The 23,771-nt window shown below is 31.4% G+C and overlaps 4 protein-coding genes across 5 annotated transcripts in view; 3 read left to right on the top strand and 1 right to left on the bottom strand.

Annotated features, from left to right (window-relative positions):
• Positions 1-11,097, top strand: part of LOC130900347 (uncharacterized) — a 114,912-nt gene extending 103,815 nt beyond the window's left edge. For both annotated transcript variants that reach the window (XM_057810892.1, XM_057810891.1), the window contains one exon: positions 787-11,097. In XM_057810892.1, the coding sequence (XP_057666875.1) occupies positions 787-877 (91 nt within the window). In that variant the 3' untranslated portion in view covers positions 878-11,097. The remainder of the gene's footprint in view (positions 1-786) is intronic.
• An 888-nt stretch (positions 11,098-11,985) lies between these two features.
• On the top strand, positions 11,986-14,024 carry LOC130900317 (secretion-regulating guanine nucleotide exchange factor). Its single transcript, XM_057810841.1, has 2 exons — positions 11,986-12,462; positions 12,517-14,024. Exons 1-2 carry the CDS (start codon positions 12,445-12,447, stop codon positions 13,591-13,593), a joined length of 1,095 nt encoding a protein of 364 aa, XP_057666824.1. The 5' UTR covers positions 11,986-12,444; the 3' UTR covers positions 13,594-14,024.
• Positions 14,025-14,037: 13 nt separating this feature from the next.
• On the top strand, positions 14,038-21,371 carry LOC130900319 (CBY1-interacting BAR domain-containing protein 1; the record flags this gene model as incomplete). Its single annotated transcript, XM_057810844.1, has 3 exons — positions 14,038-14,466; positions 17,467-17,691; positions 21,069-21,371. Coding segments are annotated over 3 exons (957 nt in total), but the record flags the coding sequence as incomplete, so codon positions are not given.
• Positions 18,090-23,640, bottom strand: LOC130900320 (heat shock factor-binding protein 1). Its single transcript, XM_057810845.1, has 2 exons — positions 23,238-23,640; positions 18,090-21,776 (listed from the first exon to the last, which is right to left on the bottom strand). Exons 1-2 carry the CDS (start codon positions 23,331-23,333, stop codon positions 21,621-21,623), a joined length of 252 nt encoding a protein of 83 aa, XP_057666828.1. The 5' UTR covers positions 23,334-23,640; the 3' UTR covers positions 18,090-21,620.
• Between the last annotated feature and the right edge of the window lie 131 nt (positions 23,641-23,771).

Genomic DNA, 23,771 nt, shown 5'->3' with positions numbered 1-23,771 from the left:
AATTTTTAACGTGAGAAAATGTAAATGTTTCATTTTCTGCTGCAACATATTGTTTTACATCTGCCCAGATCAACTCAATGTGATTGAGTTCACAATGGTAGAGCGGTAATCGTAAAATGGTTTTATTTTTGTTTTTGGCCAGTTGCCTTAACCATCAATTCATCAAAATCGATATTTTCAGAAGTAAGCCATTCTTGAATACCTACTTTCCTTGTTGCCATTGTTGGAATTTTCTCAATGTGATACGAAGCATTGTCTAATAAGACAACACAATTCTTTCAAGCTTCTGTAAAGTTTTTGTAAACCAATTTTCGAAAGAGACCTCGTTCATTTCCTCGTGATAGTCTCCGGTTGTATCCGATTCAAATACTCATAAAGCATCTGGCAGAAAACCATCTTCATTACCGATATGACAAATTATTAGTCTGTGTCCTTTTCCTTAAAGTTAATTTTCACTATTACCTATAAACTACCCTCAGAACTTTATCCGCTGTAGGTAACTCAATTTGAGAGAAAAAATTGTCCACAATTCTTCTGATTTTTTGTCTTGATGTATATCTTTTTGGGTCGGCCACTGAATGATTAGCTCTGTACTCACTAACGATTCGGTAGACACTTGAGGAAGATGCCGCGCCCCGTTTCGCTCGGGACGTTCATGTGCTGATCATGTACTGATCATGTACTGATTTTGGCTTTGACTCACTATTTTTCTTCGATAAATAGACTTTAGTAATAAAGTATATTTTCAAAGTAAGCTCTGGGTAATGATTTTATATTATTTTGCAGATTAGGGGTAGGTAGCAAAAGAGAGTCTGAAGAGGACGACGAATATCTTGAACAAAATGTTCCCGATTCACAGGATAATACGAACGTGTAGTAAATGTTTATTTTTTTCTTGTTAAGAGAAATTGTGGAATAGGATTTTGTACCTCAAATTATTGTCACATGTAAGGATTTTTGATATTTATCTTATTAGATCAGACTGTTAAAACAATCTACGAGCAGAAGTGACGAACGAGGGGGATTTTTGTTTTCGATTAAAAGTGTTACTTTTATATATTGGAAATTTTTAAAATATTTTCAGAATTTTAATACATTTGACGTCGAAGAAATGCGTGGTAGAGAAATTGTGATTGATTAATTTTTAATACCGTATTTTTAAATTTACTTATTCTGACTTTTGAGAAAAATTAAGATAATTTGGAATAACAGAAAAAAATCGCTCTTTAACCTCATAAATAATCAAAAAAATTTCATAAATTCTTGACTAATTCCTTAAAATATATTAGTAACACTTATTTTTTGCATTTATTTTGAAATATCGAAACCAAATGTGTTCAATGAAATTCCATGTGCTAAAGCATTCAATTAACGATCAACCCCTATTGTCAGACTGCTACTTATACAGTTTTTTTCTTATTAAATACTACATCTTTCAATAAACGAAATCCTCTAAATAAAGACGTTTGGTAAGGATGATTAACATTCATAACAATTATTGAAATGATCAAACAAACAAAAAATCTGATTGAAACTGTGTCTCCATATTTTTGATAGAATTAATATTTTAGAACCATCCTTTCCATAATTCTGATTATTTTTCTAGTCAACGATTTTAGCTGAGAAACGAGACTTGAATTCACTATACATCACAATAATAGTATTAAAACAATCACAATAACTAACCCTACCAATCTCAAAGTAGTTTTCAAACACGAAAAAAAATCTTATCATTACTACAAATTAACATATCATCAAATACCCTTAAGTTTACACTGCTGGGCGTAAAACTCTTTCAAATATTTCTATTCTTATCGATATTAAAACACTTAGAACCAGTTGTATCTTCTGTGAGGTCTTCCTCTTCTTCAGAGAACATAGTTTTGTCCGCCAAGTAATATCTATGATGTTTTAACCCCACGCTAAATCATAGCTTTAAGTTACTATAATGATATTTATCTTTATAGATTCACTTCTATTTGTTAGCGGTATATTTAAATATTTGAGTATAAAAGCAATGATCCGTCATAATTTAACAGTAAATACAATAATCACACATATCATTAGTATTATCAAGTATACCGTTAATTTTAATTTGAGATTCAATTTCGGAAGCGATTTACTACTTTATGATAAGTTTGCACATAATATGGCAGTTGTACTTGTTGGCATAAGGCTGTTTCAGAACATAACCTCAAAAATCCTGCGCACGACGCGTAACACTAAGCTGTGTTCACATAAAGAGAATTGAGGAAACGATTTGGGCTTAGTCGAAGAGTACATTTATCAGCACGATCTTTTAATATGTCAAGGATTAGAAAAAAAAAACACACATGATCTTTTCCCGCTATTTTAAAACTTCTTTTCAAATTTCAAAACCAGTTCTTTTTTGTTACAATAAATATGAAGTTATCCTTATTTGCTTCTCATACAATATGACCAATAACGTCATCTTGATATAATCAATACAAGAAATATAACATAAAATTTTCTATAAGTACTTTTAATTTGGTAACACTGAGTTAAAAATTTTTGCCAACAGTGCATCTGAAAATACATAATTGATGCTACACATCTGCCAACTCTTAGGATATAATTTCCCCTGATACAAAAACATTTTATTTACACTTTTGATTATTGTTTAGAGAATGCACTTGTCACTAGAAATATCAAAATTGCAAACTTAATGTAAAAAGCCTTTTAAGCATCATAACCTCGATTTGAAATTAAAGTTGATTTCAAAATTTAATCACAATCTATTCACATCATGAAAGTAGAATGTGATTTTTTGTACATAGTTCGTACCGGAAAATAAATTTGGTACTCTTTTTAGTAGAATATTTATGTACAAATAAATCTAGTCAATTTTTTTTCGTGTTTATACTCACTTTGTGATTGGTTGTAGGTTTTACCACTAAATGCAATATCTGTATATGTAATAGAATTTAGTAAATGTGTCTTTGTTTTATTCTTAAGAAAAATATTTGGTTTATGTACCAGTGGTGTTCATAAATAATCATCAAAAAACTTCAATAAATTGAGTTTATGGTACTAGATGCTAGCTACGAGATCGTTTGAAATTGCACTTATTTTTTTACAATGTTGTTAAAAGTGTGAAAATTTAAAAGTGAAGATGTGTGTGTTCATATAAATTCAAATTAATCTTTATATTAAGAAAATTGTAAATTTCTCATGACTAATAAAGATGGAAGTTTGTATTAATATTAAATGAACATATGTCCTTTGTGCAATATTATCAAAATACGTTTTGTTGTTTGAAAGTTGTACTATTATAAAACTACGTTATAAATGTCGTCTCTTTGAAACTAAATATTTTGTCTTAATTGATTCAAACTGCAATTAGTATAAGCGGAAATATTTTTCACATTTATATGACTAAATATTTCTATAACATTAGAATTACTAATATAATAATATCCGTTGTGAAATTAGTTGCAGCACTTACAGATATAATGTGAATTATTTTTATCAAACTGTCCAGGATGATTTTTTAATTATTGAAAAAAAATAGTCATAAATTGTGCAAATCCGCTTGAGGTATATTCAAAAAATTCTTGTCTACCAATATAGAATGAGTCTTAAGCAAAATGTAAATTGGATCTTTTCTCCATCCGGGACAGATCTACCCTCTTCTATGTGGTGTTGTTAAAGATAGTAAAGTTTTGGTCTCTAAGAGACACTACTTGAAATTGTTTTTCTATTAATTTGTTTTGAATTTCAGGGGTCTTATATGTAAGGGACAAAAAGTAGCTCTGGTACCTTTCCTGTAGTTTGTTTCACAAAAATTTGTATCATATCAATCATTTCATGTTATTTTTTTGTTTCCTTTGCCAATATTTCAGCTCTTCATCAATTGTTTATCCTTTTGAAAGCCTGGCTCCTTTTATTCTTCCTCTTTTTTACGACATGATCAATCTCATTACTGGAATACTGACACTCAACTCTCCTATTATCTTATCTGGAGGTTTTCCTTTGGTAAGTAAACATTCTAAAAAACAGTTTTGTCTATCCAATCATCAGTCATTTTCTTTACAGTTTCATCTTCTACTAATAATTAATCCATCTTATATCTACCACTATGCAAATTCATCTTATGTCGTAGTTTATTTGGTGAAACAGGCCTGTACTACTGGCAGATACAAGTAATGTGCCCCCTCATCACCAAATATATCATTAGCAACATCACCCAACTGTTATATTTCTAAATTTCCACATAACTTCTTTTTGTCCCTTTATGGTACAATAACGTTGGGCTTATCACTCATTTCTTTTTTTTCCACTAAGACTGCCTCGGGGAAAATTCCTTTTTCCCAGCTATTGACTACTAAAAAATAACTGTTTTGCCTTGTATAAATGAAAAATGTAGTGATTGGAAGTTTTTGAAAAAATTAAGTAAATTTGCATAAGAAATTGCATTTAAAACCAACATAAAACTCAAATGCTGAATTATTGGACTGTTTCAAATAACCACTACAGAATGAGTATTGATCAAAAAGAAAATTGGATCTTTTCTCCCTCCGGAATAAATCCATCCTCTTCTATGTGATGCTGTAAAAGATCGTAAAGTATTTGATATCTAGGACACTTCTTGAAATTGCTTTTCCTATCAATTTGTTTTGCATTTCAGGTGTCTTATACGTTTTCAGACTCATTTTTATCCTTACTGTCAGACAACAGGTTTGTACTTTACAAATAGGTGCACCAATTAAAAAAAGTAGTTCTGGTAGTACCTTTCCTGTAGCCATGGAATGCTGTACGTTGTTTTATCTAAAATTGTGTCATATCAATCATTTAATGCCATTTGTTTTCTTTTACAATATTTTAGCTCCTCATTGATTGTTTATCCTTTTGGAAGCCTGACTTCTTTTATTCTTCCTCTTTTTTATGACATGATCGATCTCATTACTGGAATGCTCCATTTAATCTCTTCGGTGATCTACAGTTTTGTCCATCCAATAATCAGCCATTCTATCTACATAATATATACAGCCTCGTCTTCAACTAAACATTAAACCGTGTGACACCTGCCACTATGCAAATTGATCTTATGTCGTACATTTAGAACTATTTTTATAAATTCTACAAAAAATCAATCTTTATAATGTTAATAGTCGAGTTTATCAACATCACCGAATTGCTAAATGTCCATACCACTGCTTTTTGCTTAAATATGGTATATTTGAGGTTAGTTTCGTGCTCATCACTTATCATCACACGTATTTAAGTTTTTTTCAAGATTGCCTTTGTGGAAATGCCTAATTATTACTGCGCTCTATCCTTTAATAATTTTGAGTAAAAATAACTATTGCAGAACGTACTATGTACTAACTAGTATATAGTAAAGCGTTACTTATCAACTTATATTCACTCCCGAACTTGTTTCAATCATTATACTCAATCCAATAATCGCATTGTCACTTAAATATTAAATAATCATCCTGGAAGTGAACTTATCTACCTCGGAAGGTCGCAAGTGTTCAATAAATTCCCAAGGTGCATTTGTAGTGAGGACACACACTCTGTGATATAAAACTTTTAACGTCAAATATTACTGAAATGGATTTCGTACAGTGTGAACCAATATTGATAAATTTTTTGTAAGGTGTAAATATAGGTGTATAATATTGTGATGTTCGATGAAAGAAAATAAATATCATTGTAAGGTTCACCCTGTAGAGAAATACATAGACGCAACCAAATGACTGTACTCTGGTTCATTTCAAAGTTACTTATGATTTTTATTCGTTTTGAAAGAAATGCCTCGGAAATTGGAGTCTTCATGTAATTCCACTATAGGAGATTATATCTTTGAAAAGGATTGAGCTAAACAAGAACCTCAAAAAATGTTAATTATTACCGAGTCATAGCTTAGTTGTACTTTTTCTATTTGGTTCAAAACCTTCATCTCCAAACTGTGAAGCTTTATATATAAATACGTAAATTGCCTTATCTTAATACATTTAGATCATTTTTATATTCAAAAAACCGTTATATTAGTTTTTAATGGGTAGTTTTTTATTGCAATGATAAATTGTTTAGACAAATTTTGAAAAAAATAAGTATAATAAGTTCAAGCCTTTAAAAATTCCACCTACCTTGTGGTTCTGGGAACTTAATTGATCTTTAATAATTGTTAACGTTTTGAGATTAATCTTTAAATTACCGGCCAGCTTATGATTATATTAAAACCAAAAATTTTTTTTCCACGGAACTCAAATACTGTTTCAACACATCAAAATGGAATGTGTGTTATGTGAAAAGTAACTTTTCTCTTTTTACTACTCCAACTAGATTTGCTTTCCTCTATGTGGTGCTGTCAAAGATAGGAGAGTATTTTGAAATTATATGACTTTTGTATCAAGTTCAGGCCCATTTTTATACTTATTAGGTACTGCTAATATCAATGTTACATTTTATTGTACCTAAAATTGTATCATATCAAACATTTCATGCCATTGTTTATTTCCTTTGCCAATATTTTAGTTCTTTGTTGATTATTTGAAACCCTACCTCTTAAAATCTCACTCCTCCTTTTATTTTTCCTTTTTTTTTTAGAACATGATCAATAGCATTCCTGGAATGCTGAGATTCAGCTTTCTTTTCATCTCTTAAGTGGTCTACTTACAGATCTTCCTTTGGCTAATAATAATTCTTTGATAATTTTCTCTATCCGATCAGCAGCTATTATGTTTTCTACAGCCTCCTTTTCTACCCCTGAACCATTTAACATCTTCCACTTTGTAAATTTATCTTATGTCGTTGTCTATTTGGCGACTCTTGGAGTATACCCTGACTCCTCATCTCAACTATTTGGAGTAGGCGTCTTGTAACTATTGCTTCTATTCCAGAATATGTCATGTCATGCTTTGGAGATTCTCATTTTTCTATTAATTGCGATATAATGTTCCTAATAAGCCTGATATTATAGTTGCCTTTATCACTTGGCTCTCCACTTCTTCTGTTAGGTTTCTGCTATTAATACTGCTACTCATTCCAATGGCGGGAGTTTATCTTACATTGTGCATGAAACATAAAAATAAATAACAAGTCTCACTGGTCTCAAATACTCTTATTCAAAAATGGATTCAATGCCATTGATTCTTTGACTATCCAGTGTCAACCAAATTACTTTGAATTTCTGGAACCGTTGGTTACATTCATACTAAATACACTGTTTACACCACCACTAAATCAACACTCACAATTACACTGTCTGACGCGCGTTTCGATAACCAAGCTATCGTCTTCAGAGACTGAAGGTAAACTTAGACAGTGTAATTGTGAGTGTTGGTGTAGTGTGAACAGCGTAATTGGTATTGGAAATTTGTGATTTACCAGAAGATCCAGGTGACCATGCTTTTTCATATGAAAAAATAATTTCGCCTTTGGTGTCAACGTTTCGTCAACTGAAGTTTATTTCAATACATCAGTTACATACACATACTGCTTTTTTTAAGAAAGTTTTATGATACTTCCAACTAACTATGGTTCTAAATAACAAATTATTTAATTTTATACCATTCATTTAAATTGTTATTGGAATTATATTTTACATTAGAAACTAGTATTCTCTCTAAATAACGGTTTTTTGAAACTCTACATCGACAGATCCAACTTTTTTGAATTCGGGGGTCATAAATCTACAAATACTAGCAATAACTGATAGGTATATCCGAGTTTATGAATAAAGCTCAATAAAACTCGTTTAGAATTTACATAATTAGAATTCAATTGGGCAGCTTCAACAGTGTCCTTTTAGAAATCCGAGCTCCTGAAAGTAAATTGACCTTTGGAAGGGCAAATTATAAAATTATTATTGAATACATCACAGAAGTTCATCACTAATTAGATTTGTTCAACCAAAATGTCTGTTTACTATATTAGGTAGATTTTAAATCTCACATCATAGAAACCATGACTGCTAAGTTCCTTAAGTAACAGTAAATTACATTTTTAATAACCTCTAGGTAATTTAAAGTAATTTAAGATTGTATATATACATCTATTCATATGCCAGTCTGTAAATGAATTATTTTAAAAAATATGTACATATTTGCTAGCAGGATTGTCGAAATTAAATGAAAGTTGTTGTATATATTTATCTTTAAGAACAGTATTGTAGAAATTTTGCATTAAAACTAATTTAGCGAATATTGACAGACTGGTTTTTTTTGTACTGAAATAGCTAATTGTTCTTTATTGAAATTTAATCCTAAGTAGATTTAATAATACCGAAAATAAAGTTAATCTTCTGTTTTTAGTTAATTGATAGTTTTACAAATATAAGCACACATGTGGGCTCTTGAAATTTGGATAGAATCGCGAGCAATTTTTCTTATATCGAAGGTGTATTCTGAATCTAGGGTTATATTAAAATTGATTTCAGTACAATCCACATAGATAAATAACAACTAAAAGTAGAAGAAATTTTGAGAGAGATATCAGAGGTTCTCAATCTCTCAGGCTCTGAGTCCCCCTTCATACTTTGGTGTGAGGTCACGCCTCCCTTTTTAGGGATTACGTTAATTGGAGACTTATATATCAATATCAATATTTGTAAAATACAAATTTTAATTAAATACACCAACGAAAAAATTAAAATCAATGGTGTAACCAAAAAATATTTATTATTTTTTGTGATCACTACTAGTGTGAGGACTGGTATTGGTTCTCCTTAACTATTTTTGATATGTTTGGTTTCAATTCTGACAAACAACATAGCTTTCCACATCTAGTTTGGCTCGATATTTAGATTTTATATTAGCCAGGGTTGAAAATCCACACAAGCATAGATAAGTTGATGAAAATTGTACATGCAACTTGGCTACCTTCTTTGCTACTCCTGGGTAAACAAAAATCTTCGAGATCTCTGTTTGGAAAATCCACTTTGGCTTTCGAATCACATTGCAAGTCAATTAATTATTCTTGAATGTGACTAGAAAGTGTATCAACGTTGATTTGACTTAAATTCCCAGTTTTGCGAGCTTATATCTGGGAAATAGGCTCTGATTTTTCACTTCGGGGACAACAAATGCTCAGATATTAGGTCCCTCATTTCTTTAACTAGTCTTTTGGTTAGGTTAGGTTTGTATATCATCGAGGAGGTTGTTTAATTTTGGAAAGGAAGAAAAGTTCAGGTCCGAATTCTTCAGGCGGCGTTGCCAAAAAGCCATCTTCTCAGCAAAACTTTTAATTGAATCACAATTCTTCAAAGGACTGTTCTGATCTTGGAGCTTTTCAGGTTCAGGAGTTTTATTGTTTCAGTCTAACAAATATGCCAAGTAAAAGATAAATTCATCATCTGTAAACTTCTTGTACAGTTTTATTTACACTTTGATTTTAACTTGAACAATCTTGCATCCATATTATCTCTGGACAACCAATGAACTCCGGTGTAAAAAAGTGTTTCTTAATCACTGTTTAGATCTTGAAGCAACAGTCGAAAAAGTCTGGTGTTTAAAGCACTGGATTTGACGTGATTCACTACTTTAACTGCCAAGTTCAAAGCAGTGTTAAGTAATTCAGGGAGAGTCTGGCAAGCTAAAGCTTGTCTGTGAATGATACAATGGTACCCAATTATTTTAGGATTCTTTTTCTTAGATAATTCAATAAATCCTGATCGGCAACCTGTCATCGCTTGAGCTCCATCGGTACCAATAACTCTCCCAGGGAAGGTATTTAGCTTCTAACAATGTTTGATGCTGCTGCTTTAGTTGTTGTTTCAAGGTTTTTTGAAAACAGTATTTTTTTCATCTATGTATCTACAGAAAAACAACTGCGCTTGTTTTGAAATGCAAACAGTTGGGATTTCCTTAGCTTTTGCACCAGTTGATTTTTTGAATCAATAGCCATGTCTTCAATTCTACGTTTGACTGTATCGTTTGATAAAGAAATTTTGGCATCTTTCTTGTAGCCGTCTTCACCGAGTACAATACTACAAACAGTAAACAAACGGGGTTTTATGAATGATTCATCGAATTTGTAGGGATTCTTGTCCTTAGCAATTTTATAAGGAGCCTCAACGATATTTTCATTTTCCATTGGAAAACTTCCACTAGAATAAAGTTTCATTCTCTTAAGGCAACTTTACCTAGAAACGAAATTCAGTAGGTTTGTCCTTCAGAGCAGTCCTGGTGGTATTGGCAGTAATTTAGCCACGTCAATGATATGACGATGTCAATAAACAACTCTATTTAGATTATTTGCGTTTCGTTTATTTTCTGAAGGTTCAAGTTCAAGCCTCTAAACTTAGCTGTGCTTTTTTATTTGTTGACGCCTGGGCGCGCCTTCAGATTGAGAACCGCTGATTTAGATATTGTATAAGAATCAATTTTAAATCTGCATCTACTTCTACGTGAGATATTCTGATCTAACTTCTTTGATCATCTTTGGTATTTGCATTCACTTCCGGTAAATAATTTACTCCTTCGATTTTGAATAAAACTGTTCGCTCTAATCAATATGTAAAATATATACTTGATTGTATCCAAATTTTGGCTCTTATGTTTGCTAATATTAATAACCTTAGGTAAGGATATATCAGAAGACTTAGAATATGTACTGGAAATTTTCCTTTAGAATGTTCGACAAATTTGTTAATGCTTAAGACACTTCTAATAAATTATTAATTTTATATAACAAAAACTGTAAATATTGAATATAATTAATAATTAACCGTAGGTATAATTATATACAGTATAGAACATAATCTAAAATTGGCAACTTATATATAAAATATTGTTTTGATACATAACATTATTTTCAGTTAGACAAGCATTAACACGTTTGGTTTTAATCTAGAAAAAATTTATGTGGCAATTCCTAGAGATTAAGTCTTATGGAAAAGTTTTATCAGATAAATAAAAGTCAAACCAGTGCATTCTAAAATAAATTAGTAATAAGAAAATGTTTGATTGTGTATTTGAATAGTTTGTTTGAGAGAGTTAGTGTGATTGAAGTACTTTTATAAATACATTTTGTACCTGACTACTCAACTAGTTTCTAAGTACTATTTATACTATGTATTCGTCCAAATATTTTTTCAGACTAAAGATTGTAAAATGAATAAGAAATAAATATTTGTCTTTTATTTGTAATTCCACTTTTCCTTAAATAATGACACTCGTTGGTTTATTTTGTCGACGGACGTTTTAATGCAGAATATGGATGTTTCATGGAATATGCCTGATATAGGGAAAACATTTCTCTGCAGGGCTTGGATGTGGTGGATTGTGGTGGATTGAAACCGCAACTAAACCTGTAACATCGATTAGATGGGATTTAGAAGCGGGTTTCACCTAATGGGGATGTTGGAATAGTCAAGAAAGGCAAGGTAACTTCTAGAAGTTCGTAGGGCCGTCGCTGGCAGCCGAAGTAGAGGATGAGGAAGTTTCCTCTTAGGTCTAGAGCAGGGATTCCCAACCTTTTTAGCTGTCGGATCTCTTTTTTAGGCCGATCTCTTAGTCAAGCGTATAGTAACTAGTAATATTCAGTTCCAAGCCCATCAAAATTAAAAACTTCATTTTATAATATAATAGGCCCACGACAAATCAAATGTGTTTGATTTAATGATGAATAGAAACAGCTTTAAACTAACTACGTTTTTTTGTAATTTCATTATTTACGTCTATAAATGTTATTTTAATAATAAAATTTCAATAATTTGAATATATGTCCCGATGGTGTATTGTTCGATCATTTGAACAGACCACTGTTTCGCGCGCTTCTCTTATTGGAGCCGCTATTAATTTCTTAGCTCGAAGTCAACCAATCACGTGAACGACAGCTCATGTCCGGACTTTCCAGTAGAGGGATTTTTAGTTACATTTATAATTCGCGTCACCTAGAGTCTGAAAGTGGAACTAAAAGTGCCATAGAGAAAAGAGTAATCTTTCTCTTATTTGTTCTGTAGAAAATAAGACCAATGTCGTCTGTCTTTTCCATTCTCGGAAATCGTAATAAAATAGATATTTTTCAAAGTAAGGAGTGAAGGATATGAAATTTTGTATGACAAATTAAATTTGTCCAAAAGATTTGCTCCCATACCACTGGCACTATCTCTATGACTATTAGTTTTCTTTGTTTATATATGAAAATTAAAAAAGGATAGAAAGTACCCATAGCATTTCGATACAGGAAATAGAACACAAAGAAAATTTCTTGATCGACGTATAAAATATGGTTGGCAAGTAATTTCGGTTATTATTCGCTAAACCAGGTTTATATAAGTATATTTATTCACATATGATCTTAGAAACAAATATAAGTGCACGAAAATCATTAACAGAAAAAATCGTGCGCAAAACTATTTGGATTTTGGAACGAACCATAACCTAACATATTTTTAGACGGCAGGACGCGTGTTTAGAAAATTCATCAAATCAACAGTAAAAACGTTTCACGTCAACTAATTTTTTTGTCAACATGAAGTTATATTGTTGGGTAAGTCATTTTAATGGTATATTTAGTTTCCATTCTAACGAAGTAATTCTTTAGGGAGCAAACAGCTATGGCCAGCTAGGACTGGGATATGAGTCTGATGCAGAATTATCACCTAAAGAAGTCCCTTTGGAAAACTGTGATTTAAAAGCTGAAGATATCGTATCCATAGCTGGAGGCTCTGGGCATACTTTGATATTAAATAACAAAGGATTTGTATACTGTTGTGGTGTGAACACAAAAGGTCAGCTAGCTCTTTCAGATGATACATTGAAATTAACACAAATAGAAATTTTAAAGGGATTTAAAGTAGTTCAAATATCATGCGGCTGGGATTTTAGTGCTGCCGTAACAGAATGTGGCAAACAATTTGTTTGGGGCAATAATTTAAATACGCAACTAGGTCTTTCAAAAAGTATAACATGTACTGGAATTCCATCCAGATTACAAGTTTCCCAAAAACTGGCTACTGGTTTCAAACACGTAAGTTGTGGATTGAGGCATACAGCTATGATAACAAAAGATGGAGGCTTATTAGTTGCTGGTACTGGATCCAAAGGTCAACTAGGGCTCGGTGATAACTTTGATGATAACAACTACCTAAGTATATCCAGAGTTCCTGATTTAAATGATGTTTGTAGTGTGGCTAGTGGGCAGCATCATACCGTAGTTCTTAAAGATAATGGTACGGTACTTAGTTGGGGTGAAAACAAATTTGGTCAACTGGGAGTTGATCCTAACGTTGCCAACAGTTTTGTACCACTAGAAGTGTTCAATAATGAAGCCTTGAAGACTGTATACGCTGGGTGGACCCATAGTGCAGGTTTAACAACCAACGGAGAAGTTTTCACTTGGGGAAGAAATACTTATGGACAATTGGGAGCTGACAGAGAGGTGCCATATAAGCCAGAAAAGATTCCTACATTAAGTAACGTTGTTCAGTTAAGCGTTGGTTCTGAACATAATTTAGCAGTAACAACTGAAGGAAAGTTATTCGCATGGGGATGGAATGAACATGGAAGTTGTGGTACTGGTGATAAGAAAGACCTTAAAATACCAACTCAAATTCTAGTTAATAGGAATGTAAAGTCTGCTTTTGCTTGTACTGCTACTTCATTCGCAGTTGTTGACTAGTAAAACACAGTGTTTTTCTCTATGAACAATTTACGTTCAGGTATTTTTTTTATAAAGTGTTGATTAATTACTATTGATTGTATTCCTGTATTTTTATAATGAAATGTTTTGCTTTACTGATTATACTTTCCTTATGTTGGTAACTATGTTCTCAACTTTTGTTTGTATTGATCATTTGTTGACAATTACTTTGTCAGTGGTGTATAAAGATCTCAACAATGTTGAATCAATTTCGTTCTAGAAGTAATTGGTAAATATTTTATAATACTGATGTAAATAATTGTCAAATATATATTTTCATTGTAAACAAATCTCAAATTCTACAAATTTTATATAATTCTCAATCAACAAGGAGCACAAATTCTATTTTCAAATGAAATTGTACTGGTCAATTTTTTAAAGAAACCTTTATTAAAAATCTATTTTACAAATATGCATTTTTGTTATTATTCATTTTTCAGTGAAACAGAAGCCAAATTCATTCAGAGTCGTATTCACTCTGCGGAAAGATATTTAGCAGACTACTGTAATATATTTTCTCAATACTCCCGTAAAATCGCTCGTTTGCGGGATCAAGGAGATGAAATTGCTAAAATTTCTCTAAATATTGCTGAGAATGAAAACATTAACAAATCTATGTCAGTTGGACTTGAAAATTTTGCAGTTTGTATGTCACAAATTAGTGATTTCGAAGATATGAGAGTTCAAACATATGATTCTAAAATAGTTAGTGAATTTGCAAAGTATGAAAGTATTTGTAAACAAGCTAAAGAGGAAGTTAAAAATATTTATATAGCAAGGGATAAAGAAGTTGCTAAAAAAAGGTATTTGGATAGAGCTAGGGAAAGAAATCCAAAAAATCGACAACAAATTGTAAGTATTATTTCAAAATTTCATACAGCTTAAACACCAACAGTTAATCTATGCTCACCCCTATTTCATAGACTAAGTATCAAGTTATTAATACTAAGTAGGATACATTTTATTCATTGAAGTTTGCTATTAATCACATAAAAATTAAGTGCTTTTTTGGGTGTTGTGAATTAAAGTTGGATAAAAAGAAGAAGAAGAAGAAAAAAGAAAGAAATTTCAAATAAAAATATATTAACTTTATGATTCCTTTTGGCGAAATCTCATATTAGATCAGGGATGATTTTGGAAACAAAAAAAAATAATAGTAAGATGAAACCCGTTGAAAAATGAGTTGAATATAAAATATAAAAATTGAAGGGAAAATAATTTACGGTCGATCTGGACTTCCGCCAAAACTACAAGTCCTATGGAAAAAAAGTTGAATAGCAAAGTTGTAGGTAAAAAAAATCTACAGCTTTTGTGTTAAAACTTTTTCCACATAACCTCAAAATTTATGTGAAAAATTAAAATAATCAAGTTTTGGGTTTCTTATTTTTATCTTTTACAAAAAACATTTTATTTATTTACGAAATATGGAGATAACTCAAATTTCTATGTCTCAGACACCATGTTACCATCACCATGATAAATTTTCTGGAGACAAGGTTAAAAAAATGGAGCAAATTTTAATTGTTTTTACAATTTTTAGTTATTTATTAAAGTTTTTCTCACTAATTACTTGAAAAACCGGAGATTCCATGTTATATTTATAAACATAAGTAACTAGAGTGTAAAATAAATATTTAAAAATGTACAAAATTTTCGGATGCCTTTTCATTTTCTCATAAAATTCACCATGGTGATGGTAAAATTGTGTTTAGGAGATAAAAATTTGACTTTCCAAAATATTTTGTAAAAAAGAAAATGTTTTTTGTAAAAGATCAAAATAAAAAACCAAAAACTTGATTATTCCAATTTTTCACATAAATTTTGAGGTTATGTGAAAAAGGGCGAATACAAAAGTTGTAGATCATCTACAACTTTGCTATTCATTCAATTCTACTATTATCTTTTTAACTTCTTATCATTTTTAAAAACTTCTACGCTGGTCTATATTGCAAAGCAGTAAAAAGACAAAGTCATATTTATTGCAAACTGATTTCTTGTTATTGGTTGGCTCTGCACATTTTAAGAAGACCTATTAATAGAAAAAATATAACAAAAACTAAATCACACAATTATAGCACATATAGTGAAATAATTTGAACATATTAATATAAATATTTAAAATGCTAGCCAATATTTGCTACCTATCTCTTTACACATTAATCAATATTTCAAGGTAGGTATGCCCAAGAAAGATACCCAATTCTGCCCTTGCTAAAGAATTTAGGTCCATAAATTTTACACTCATTTTTCCAGTGACACATTCCTGTCTATCTGGACACTTTTTTGGTTAAATTATCACTGTTGGAGCAGGTATTTCTGTCTTGATAATAATTAAGCAAATTCTGGGCTTGAATACTTTCAGGATTTTATAAAACCAGCTGGAAGACCACTATTGTTACTACTAGCAATTTTACACAAAAGACCCCGCTCAATTCTTATGGAAATTGGATTTCGATCAATTTTTCCGTAATTTGACACAACCCCAACCTCCAAAAACTACCGCTGAAAAGTATAAGGGTATCATAAGACTAAGGGTTGCGGTCAGTTTTTCTAAAACTTGATAATTTGTAGCTAGCTGATTGAAAGTCTCACTGGGTCGTCAATGGGGTAGATAAGTTGCTTAAGTTTCTTCATGAACATTCATCAATCAATTATGGGAAGCTTGAACAGTCCCAGCCACTTAAGGCAATGCTACCCTTCCTCGAGCATTTATGCGCTTTCCATATAATAAGAAGAATTGTTGATGGATAAGTTACTTTGATTTGATGACGAGCATATCTCTTATGGTACCCTTGAACTCTTCAGGGGTAGTTTTGGGGTTTCATGCCCATTGACTTTTGATCAGCTCAAACCAGCAAAGTGTCGAGTTTGAGCAAAATTAGCCGTACCCAATTTCCATAGGGATTGAGTGGGGACTTTCATTCATTATTCTGAGTGAATTTTAACTGTTGAATCTTGGGCTCAAAAAATTAAATTTTTATGTAAATCTCTTAAACGAAATGAGGCTAATTACTGAGATACAGTATGTTTTATTTAAAAATATATTTGTTCCAAGTACTATTTCATGTATCTTTGTCATATTTGATAGTATGTGGGTAAGTACTGTATGCTCTATTAAATTACATTCTTCTTCTTACTACAACCATCACATGAACTGTGAACTGAATTTTATAGACGAAAAAAGAAGACATTCAAAAACTCGAAAGCACGCATCGAATAAAATTATATATCAATTCTGGGTTGGATTCGTTCTAAATGAGATATAAAAGAGAAAAAGGTAAATCGTGAACCACGACAAATCTAAATCGAGGTTATCTAACCGAACCTTAAAATTTTTTAATTCCCATAAATAAATCACCTGGTATATTCGACGATATGAGAAAAAACAAATTTGCAATAAACAATTTATATTTATAACATCATTTTGATAATCATCGCAAAAAAATCAACCAGATGACTCACGACTAAATGAAAGAAAAAAATTCACTGGACAAAAAATTTTCATAACCACATTTTGGTCACTATGATTTCACAATTAGACGGGCGTGAAAGTACATATGAAAAACTTTACGAAATTTTTCAAATTTTTCATGATTTATCCAAAATACAAACCAAAGTACTGAACACACTGTTTAACTACCACTGCACCGATACTTACAGTTAAACTGTCTGACGTGCGTTTCGATAACTAAGTTATCGTCTTCAGAGACTGTCAGTTTACTAAACTAAGATGACCGATCGTAACAGCGGTGGCGTGATCAAAGAAAAATTAATAATTTAGGGGTAGTGGGGAGTATTCGCTTCGCCCGACCATCCCCTATTAATTAAAGTACATAGTAAGTATTTTTATAGATTCAAGCTGAAACTGAGCTAGTCAAAGCTACAGCTGAAGTAACGAAGTCTATCCATAATTTAGAGAATAAAACAAATTCTTTCGAAAAGCAGAAATTACACGATATAAAATCAATTCTTTTAGATTTTATTTCTACAGAAATTGGATATCATGCTAAATGTTTAGAGACCTTAACTAAGGCTTTTGCAGATATACAGGATATAGATGAAGAAGCAGATTTAGAGGTTGGTAGTTATTGTAGTATTGGTGTAATTATTAGTAGTTCTGGTCTTGAAGTCTTTTACATATATTCTAATTTTGAGATTTGGGACTTGAAAATATTAGTCTGAGTTTTGGAAAGTGATTACAGATTAAAATGTTGATTTGTTAGATGTTTTTAATGGTCAGAGTCAGAATTTCATTTGGAGATTGTGTGTCTTTAAATACAAGTACAAACAGTATCACTTTAGCGATGTTGTCTTTAGTTGAAGATCGATAATTGGTTGTTGCAAAGCAAATCTCGACCTAATGTTTATTTAAATACTGGAGATTCATCCAACTGCGAATTAATCTGTATATACAAAAAAAAAATAATAAAAAACAAATGTAGTATAGCTACTAGTGGAAAATATTTGTTAACGTATTTACTGTTAGCTACTTTTTTATTTTGAATCAACTATATACAATACCTTGTGTTAAATAATTATATCTAGAATAAACAGAATGTATTAATATCGAAAAAAATATTTATTTAACAAATAACAACCTAATCTAACCTCTCTGTTTGTGTAAACAAGCAAAACATACATTTTTAGGATGTTAAAATATATAGATAGAGAACGTGAATATTCTTATTTTATCTAAATTGTAAATATTAACATACAATTTACCAAACATAAGTTAAATTTGACCTTACAGCAATGGTATTGAGCGTTAAACGTAGAATTTGTCTGAAATTTTGCGTTGCAAATAGAATGTTATAAATATACGCTAAAAATGTCAATTTATCAACAGATTGAATGGTTGTGAAAGAAATTTCCTCACGAGACCCAGCCATTATAATCTTCAACCGAACTGAAGATTGCTAAAGTGACAATAAATGATAGAAAAATTGTACTAGTTTCAATTTTAATCTTATCTCAACGAATTTGAGTCTTCGTTGTTAATAATCCACTGAAATTTGGCACGTTAAAACCTACCAGGAGTCAGAAGTCACAAGAGGCACATTATTTGGGGTTCTGGTTTTGGTTTACATCTATTATTGCGCTAAAAGTACATTGCTTCAAAGAGTTGTTGAATGGTTGTGAAAGAAATTTCCTCAGTAGACCCAGCCATTATAATCTTCAACCAAACTTAAGATTGCTAAGTGAAAATAAATGCTGACAGAAAAATTGTACTGGTTTCAATTGGTATCTGAAAATTCGTGAATATTTCAAAAACGTCCTACAATAAACTGATTCCTGTTAATTTTAGTTTCAATCTTATTTTAACAAAGTTGAGTCTTCATAATGAATAATCCATTTAAATTAAGAAATTATGCGCGTTGAAACCTATCAGGGGTCAGAAGTCACAAGAGGCATATTTTTTGGTGTTATTTGCTTTGGTCACATTGTATACATCTTTTTTTATTAAGCTAAAACTGCGACGCAAAGGATCTATTGTGCTCCCCCCTCTTGCTGCGACACTGGAGAACCAAGTGTTTACAGCAGATCCATTAATCCCACTCCTTTTAAAAAGTCTAGAATGTGGGAAGTCTTCAATTGATAGAGATCTTTGTCTTCTATTTCAAGCGCTCCCAGGTGTAGTGCTCTGGAGTTCCATTCGAGGACTCCTGTCTAGCTTGAGGTTGAGTTTTTTCTGCCTAGGAAATCAGGTAGGTCTTGTTCGGATTGACGTTTAGCCCCACCGAACGACACCACCAAAGAATTCTTTTACTTAGATGACTATATCCCATAACAGTTCGTCTACTACTAAGCTCCACATTAGTGGGGATGCCACTCCCCCTTGTGAACATCCCCTGTTTTCAGTAATTGAAATGGTGTCTTGCCTTACTTCCATTTCTGTTGTTCTAATAGATAGTAGTTCTGCCATCAATCTGAGAGAGGTTGTCCCATCTATTCCTCTCGCGTCTAATGTTTTTTTGACTGTCAGACTATTGTCGAAGGCGAGGTTGGAGAGGTTTCCACTACAGAATTTCTATTCTAATGTAGTTGTCGACAGCTTTTTCCATCGTTTTGAGTAGAAAAGAGGTAGGCTGATTGGTCTGAAGGATTAGGGATGTGGTATGTACGTTATTCTGGCCCTTCTTCCTGGCTCTGGTATGTACACCAGCTCTAGGCTGCTTCTCCTTCAAAGGGAACAGGAGGAAGAAATCGCACATTTTTTGGGGTTATTTGCTTTGGTTTACATCTTCTCTTATACTTCGATTCCAGATCATATAGTTAGAGCGAGATTTTTCTACTTTCAGTTCCAATAATGTCATGACCTGTTGCTTGAACTATTTTTTAATACTGGAATATTTTTAAGGTCGTTGAGTACTAAACTATTTTTATTATAATATATAAATTTCAATCATGTCCGCCTTGAAGCGAAATTAATGAATTAACCCAAAATCTTGGGTTTTTTGTTTCTGGAATTTGTAGAAAAAAAATGCTTTGAAAATGGCGCCTCTACCCTTAATACAAATTTCAGAATTTTCTATGTGTAAAGTGTCCATACTATTAGGAAACTTTAAGATGGTGCAACTATTTTAAAATTCGGTAGAGGCGCCTTTTTCAAAGCCTTAATAGTTTTTGTTACACTACATTATGTATTCACCACCCGTTTTCTCTATTTTCTTATACTACTTGCTGTCCAAATTTCCGGTCAACTATGGATCGCCTCTTTTGTATTGAATCAACCATAGGGTATGCTTCATATACAAAGCCCAGAAACCCCAGAAGAATATTAATCAAATATCCAGCTTTAGGGAGAATTTTTTTTTTTATTTTTAGTTTTTTTGTACTTTTAGGTTAGGATTACTTAAAAACCTAATTTGATAGAGGCTGAGTTCTGTTTAGACTTTTGCTGATATGTATTTTCATTACATAATATTTAGAAATTTATTTCTATTCTTAATTATATATTTTATTTATTACTTAGGACTTTCAGAATATGAGAGGACATCTACAAACGGTAATGTACCAATAGTCCAGATTAGATTTATTCTTACATTTATTTTAACCATGTACACTAGTTACTTATTTTACTATGCAACGACTCCGTAGGAATTTTCTGACTACTACTATGAAATTTCTCGGACAAACCTTTCTCAGAAAGAAACTTACAAGTAATCTCAGGCAGCTATTGACTTTTCGATAACCAAATCTAACTTTACTATATTATTAAATTTGTTTTAAAACAGTTTGTTGAACTCACATTGTTCGTCTTTACAGAATTCTCATAATTCATAATCAACTAATTTCAAATTAATATATTATCCACACTTGTTCTTAAACACACTGTTCACTCCAACATTTCCAGTGGATAATAGAACATATTAGCATCTGCAGACAGAATAAGGCAGTTAAGACAAATTTATACTTCAATTATTACTATTAACATTTTATGTTTACTTTCACAGGAATTCAAAAAGTCACTTCGTCTTCCCCGTGCATCTCAAGATAAAAATATTGGAAAATCTTCATTATTTAGATCCACTGGATCATTGGGCTCCTTAGGAGCAATTTTCTCATCAACTTATAAGAAAAAAACACCCGGTATACCCAATCCTAAAGAAAAACTATCAAAAAGTGAAGAAACGTTAGATTCCATGAAACACTCAGTTTCAGAATCAGAAGAGGAATCTGAAACTGATACTATAGAGAATATAAGCAGTACTAGCGAAAACGAACAGTCATCACCAATTGCAAGATGTAGAAAATAAGTTGGTTATTTTAAATCAATAAAGTTAATCATAATAATTCAATTATCAAATAAAATCAACACTATTAAAAAATAGGAAAAGCATTTTTAGTTATAAACAAAAAAAAACACCCTTTACTAACATCCCAAAGTCAAAATGCAGGGAAAAACTCATAAATTTAATAAAGTGTTTTGATATTTGTGTAACTAGATGTAGCTTATAAGTAAACTTATTTTATGGTGAATACTAAATAGATACTAGTAAAGATTTTTATTTGTCCGTTCCTTCTACACCAGCTTGGGTCATTAGATCCCCTATATTTTTTTCTAAATCATCTATTCTGTTACCCATTTCATCAATCCTTGTTAATATTTGGTCCGACATATTTTGGAATTTATCTTGAATGGTTTGTAGTAAGCTTTGTACCTAAAAAGAGTATATAATTAGAGATCTTCAGCACTGAAATGATAAAATCGCAATTTTTTAAGTCTTAAAAAGTATTGCAATGAATTTTAGCACAAAAAAAGTCAGAATTAAAACTCACAAACTTATATTTTCTTTATACCTTGGAAATAAATATGTATCCTGCACCAATTTTGAGGCAGAAAGTTTATGTCTACACATGAGAGCTCTGAACTGCACGCTATGATACCTAAGACGTAGTTCAGAAGTCTTACGTGCAGCTTTACCGAGACACAAACTTTCTGCCTCAAAATTGGTGCTGGATACATACTTACTTTAGAGGTTTAAAGAAAAATAGTATACACCACACAGATATATTTCAATCCCTATTTAACAAACAGTAATAAAAAATCCTATTTTAAAAGCACACATTTTCTACTCTAGCTTCAGTTACAGCTGGACATGCCTTGAATCTCATATCTGATTACATTTTGGTCAAGAGCATTCCATATTTCGATAATTCTAAGAGACAGTCGCCAACATTGTGTAGCAGGTGTGACATGGCTTATAAGTAACATAGCAAAGAATTGAGGTCAAGAGCTTTGAGTTGACCATATCAATACTTGGTTTTCAATCTCTCTGAAGTAATTAAGACGCTTGCAATAAGTGGTTGACCATTTTTTTTGTTTTTCCTTCATAGAAATGTATGATGTTTGGATCTAATAAATTAACAATATAACTGTGACCATGAACACAATCTCTTTCAAGGATCAAGGATACCATTAATGTTCTGCTCCCACAAACATATTCTGATTGTATGCAGAGTTGTGCAAACTTTTTGTTTGAATACTGGGACCCAATAATTATCACTTTTAACTATAGGTGATATTTCTAGAGCAAATAATCTCTAGTAAACTGTTATTGTGCTCTATGAAAAGCTGGGGTTCACTTCTTTGTGAAAATGGTTCTCTAATCAATACAATAACTGCAACAGTCTTTGGGGAGAGTAACATTATTATTTTGGCGATTTTTAGAGTTTAGATTGGACTAAGTCATGTACTTAGGCAAAATGATTTTAAAATAAAACACCCATAGTATTTCAGTAAGCATTGTTAAGCTATTATCAATTTAAAACCAATAACAACCAAATTAAGCAAGTAAAAGAAACCTAGAGATTATAGATTTTTTTCAAGATATAATTATAACATACACATTTCTAATAGAAAAATGTGTGAAGAAATTGTAATATAATACAAATAAAATTGTGATATAATCAACATTAAGTTCCAAAAGAATAAAATCCCCTGGGCAAATATTTAACCTAAGTAAATTATTGCTTCCTACTATACCATATTAATAACAAAAAGGAGTTTCGGACCCATGAGACCCACGCATGAATTTCGCAATATCGAGAGTGTTAACATTTATGTCTGTGAATTCAACACGTAATTGGAACAATTATAGAAATAAAAGAGTTTAACTTACATATTGGGTTAATTCTTGTACATTTTTCGGATCACTTGCATTTAAACTTGTGTAACTTTCGTTATCGTTATTCATTTCAACTTTATCATCAACCATTTTGCTGATATATGGGAAACACGATCAATTTTATTTCTCAATAAAAACACAAATCATTTATTATGTTTTTGTTTGATCGAAAAATGTCGCTCTTCGCTCCAGGTACAAATCAAGTGTTGCCGATACCAAGGTTGCCTGTTTTAATATCCAAACTTTTTATCTAAGGTGTAATGAAATGTATTATATTTTCAGTAACGAAGTATGTCCGATTTCAGTGTTTTTATTTTTAATTTAAATATAATTCAATAAAAAACTGAAAACGAAAATGTGATGAATTATGACATAAGAATACAATGGCAACACAGCTATTTGTCTCTCTAGCATAGAATTTATTTCAATGATCTCTAGCTTTCAGATATCACCATAGAGAATGTTATTTTATTATTTTTTATTCTAAAGCAAAACAATTACACCCTTTGTTAGTTATACACTTTGAAA

Source organism: Diorhabda carinulata, chromosome 12 (genome assembly GCF_026250575.1).
Source record: "Diorhabda carinulata isolate Delta chromosome 12, icDioCari1.1, whole genome shotgun sequence".
Taxonomy (NCBI): domain Eukaryota; kingdom Metazoa; phylum Arthropoda; class Insecta; order Coleoptera; family Chrysomelidae; genus Diorhabda; species Diorhabda carinulata.
This window is presented reverse-complemented; position numbering and strand designations above follow the sequence as displayed.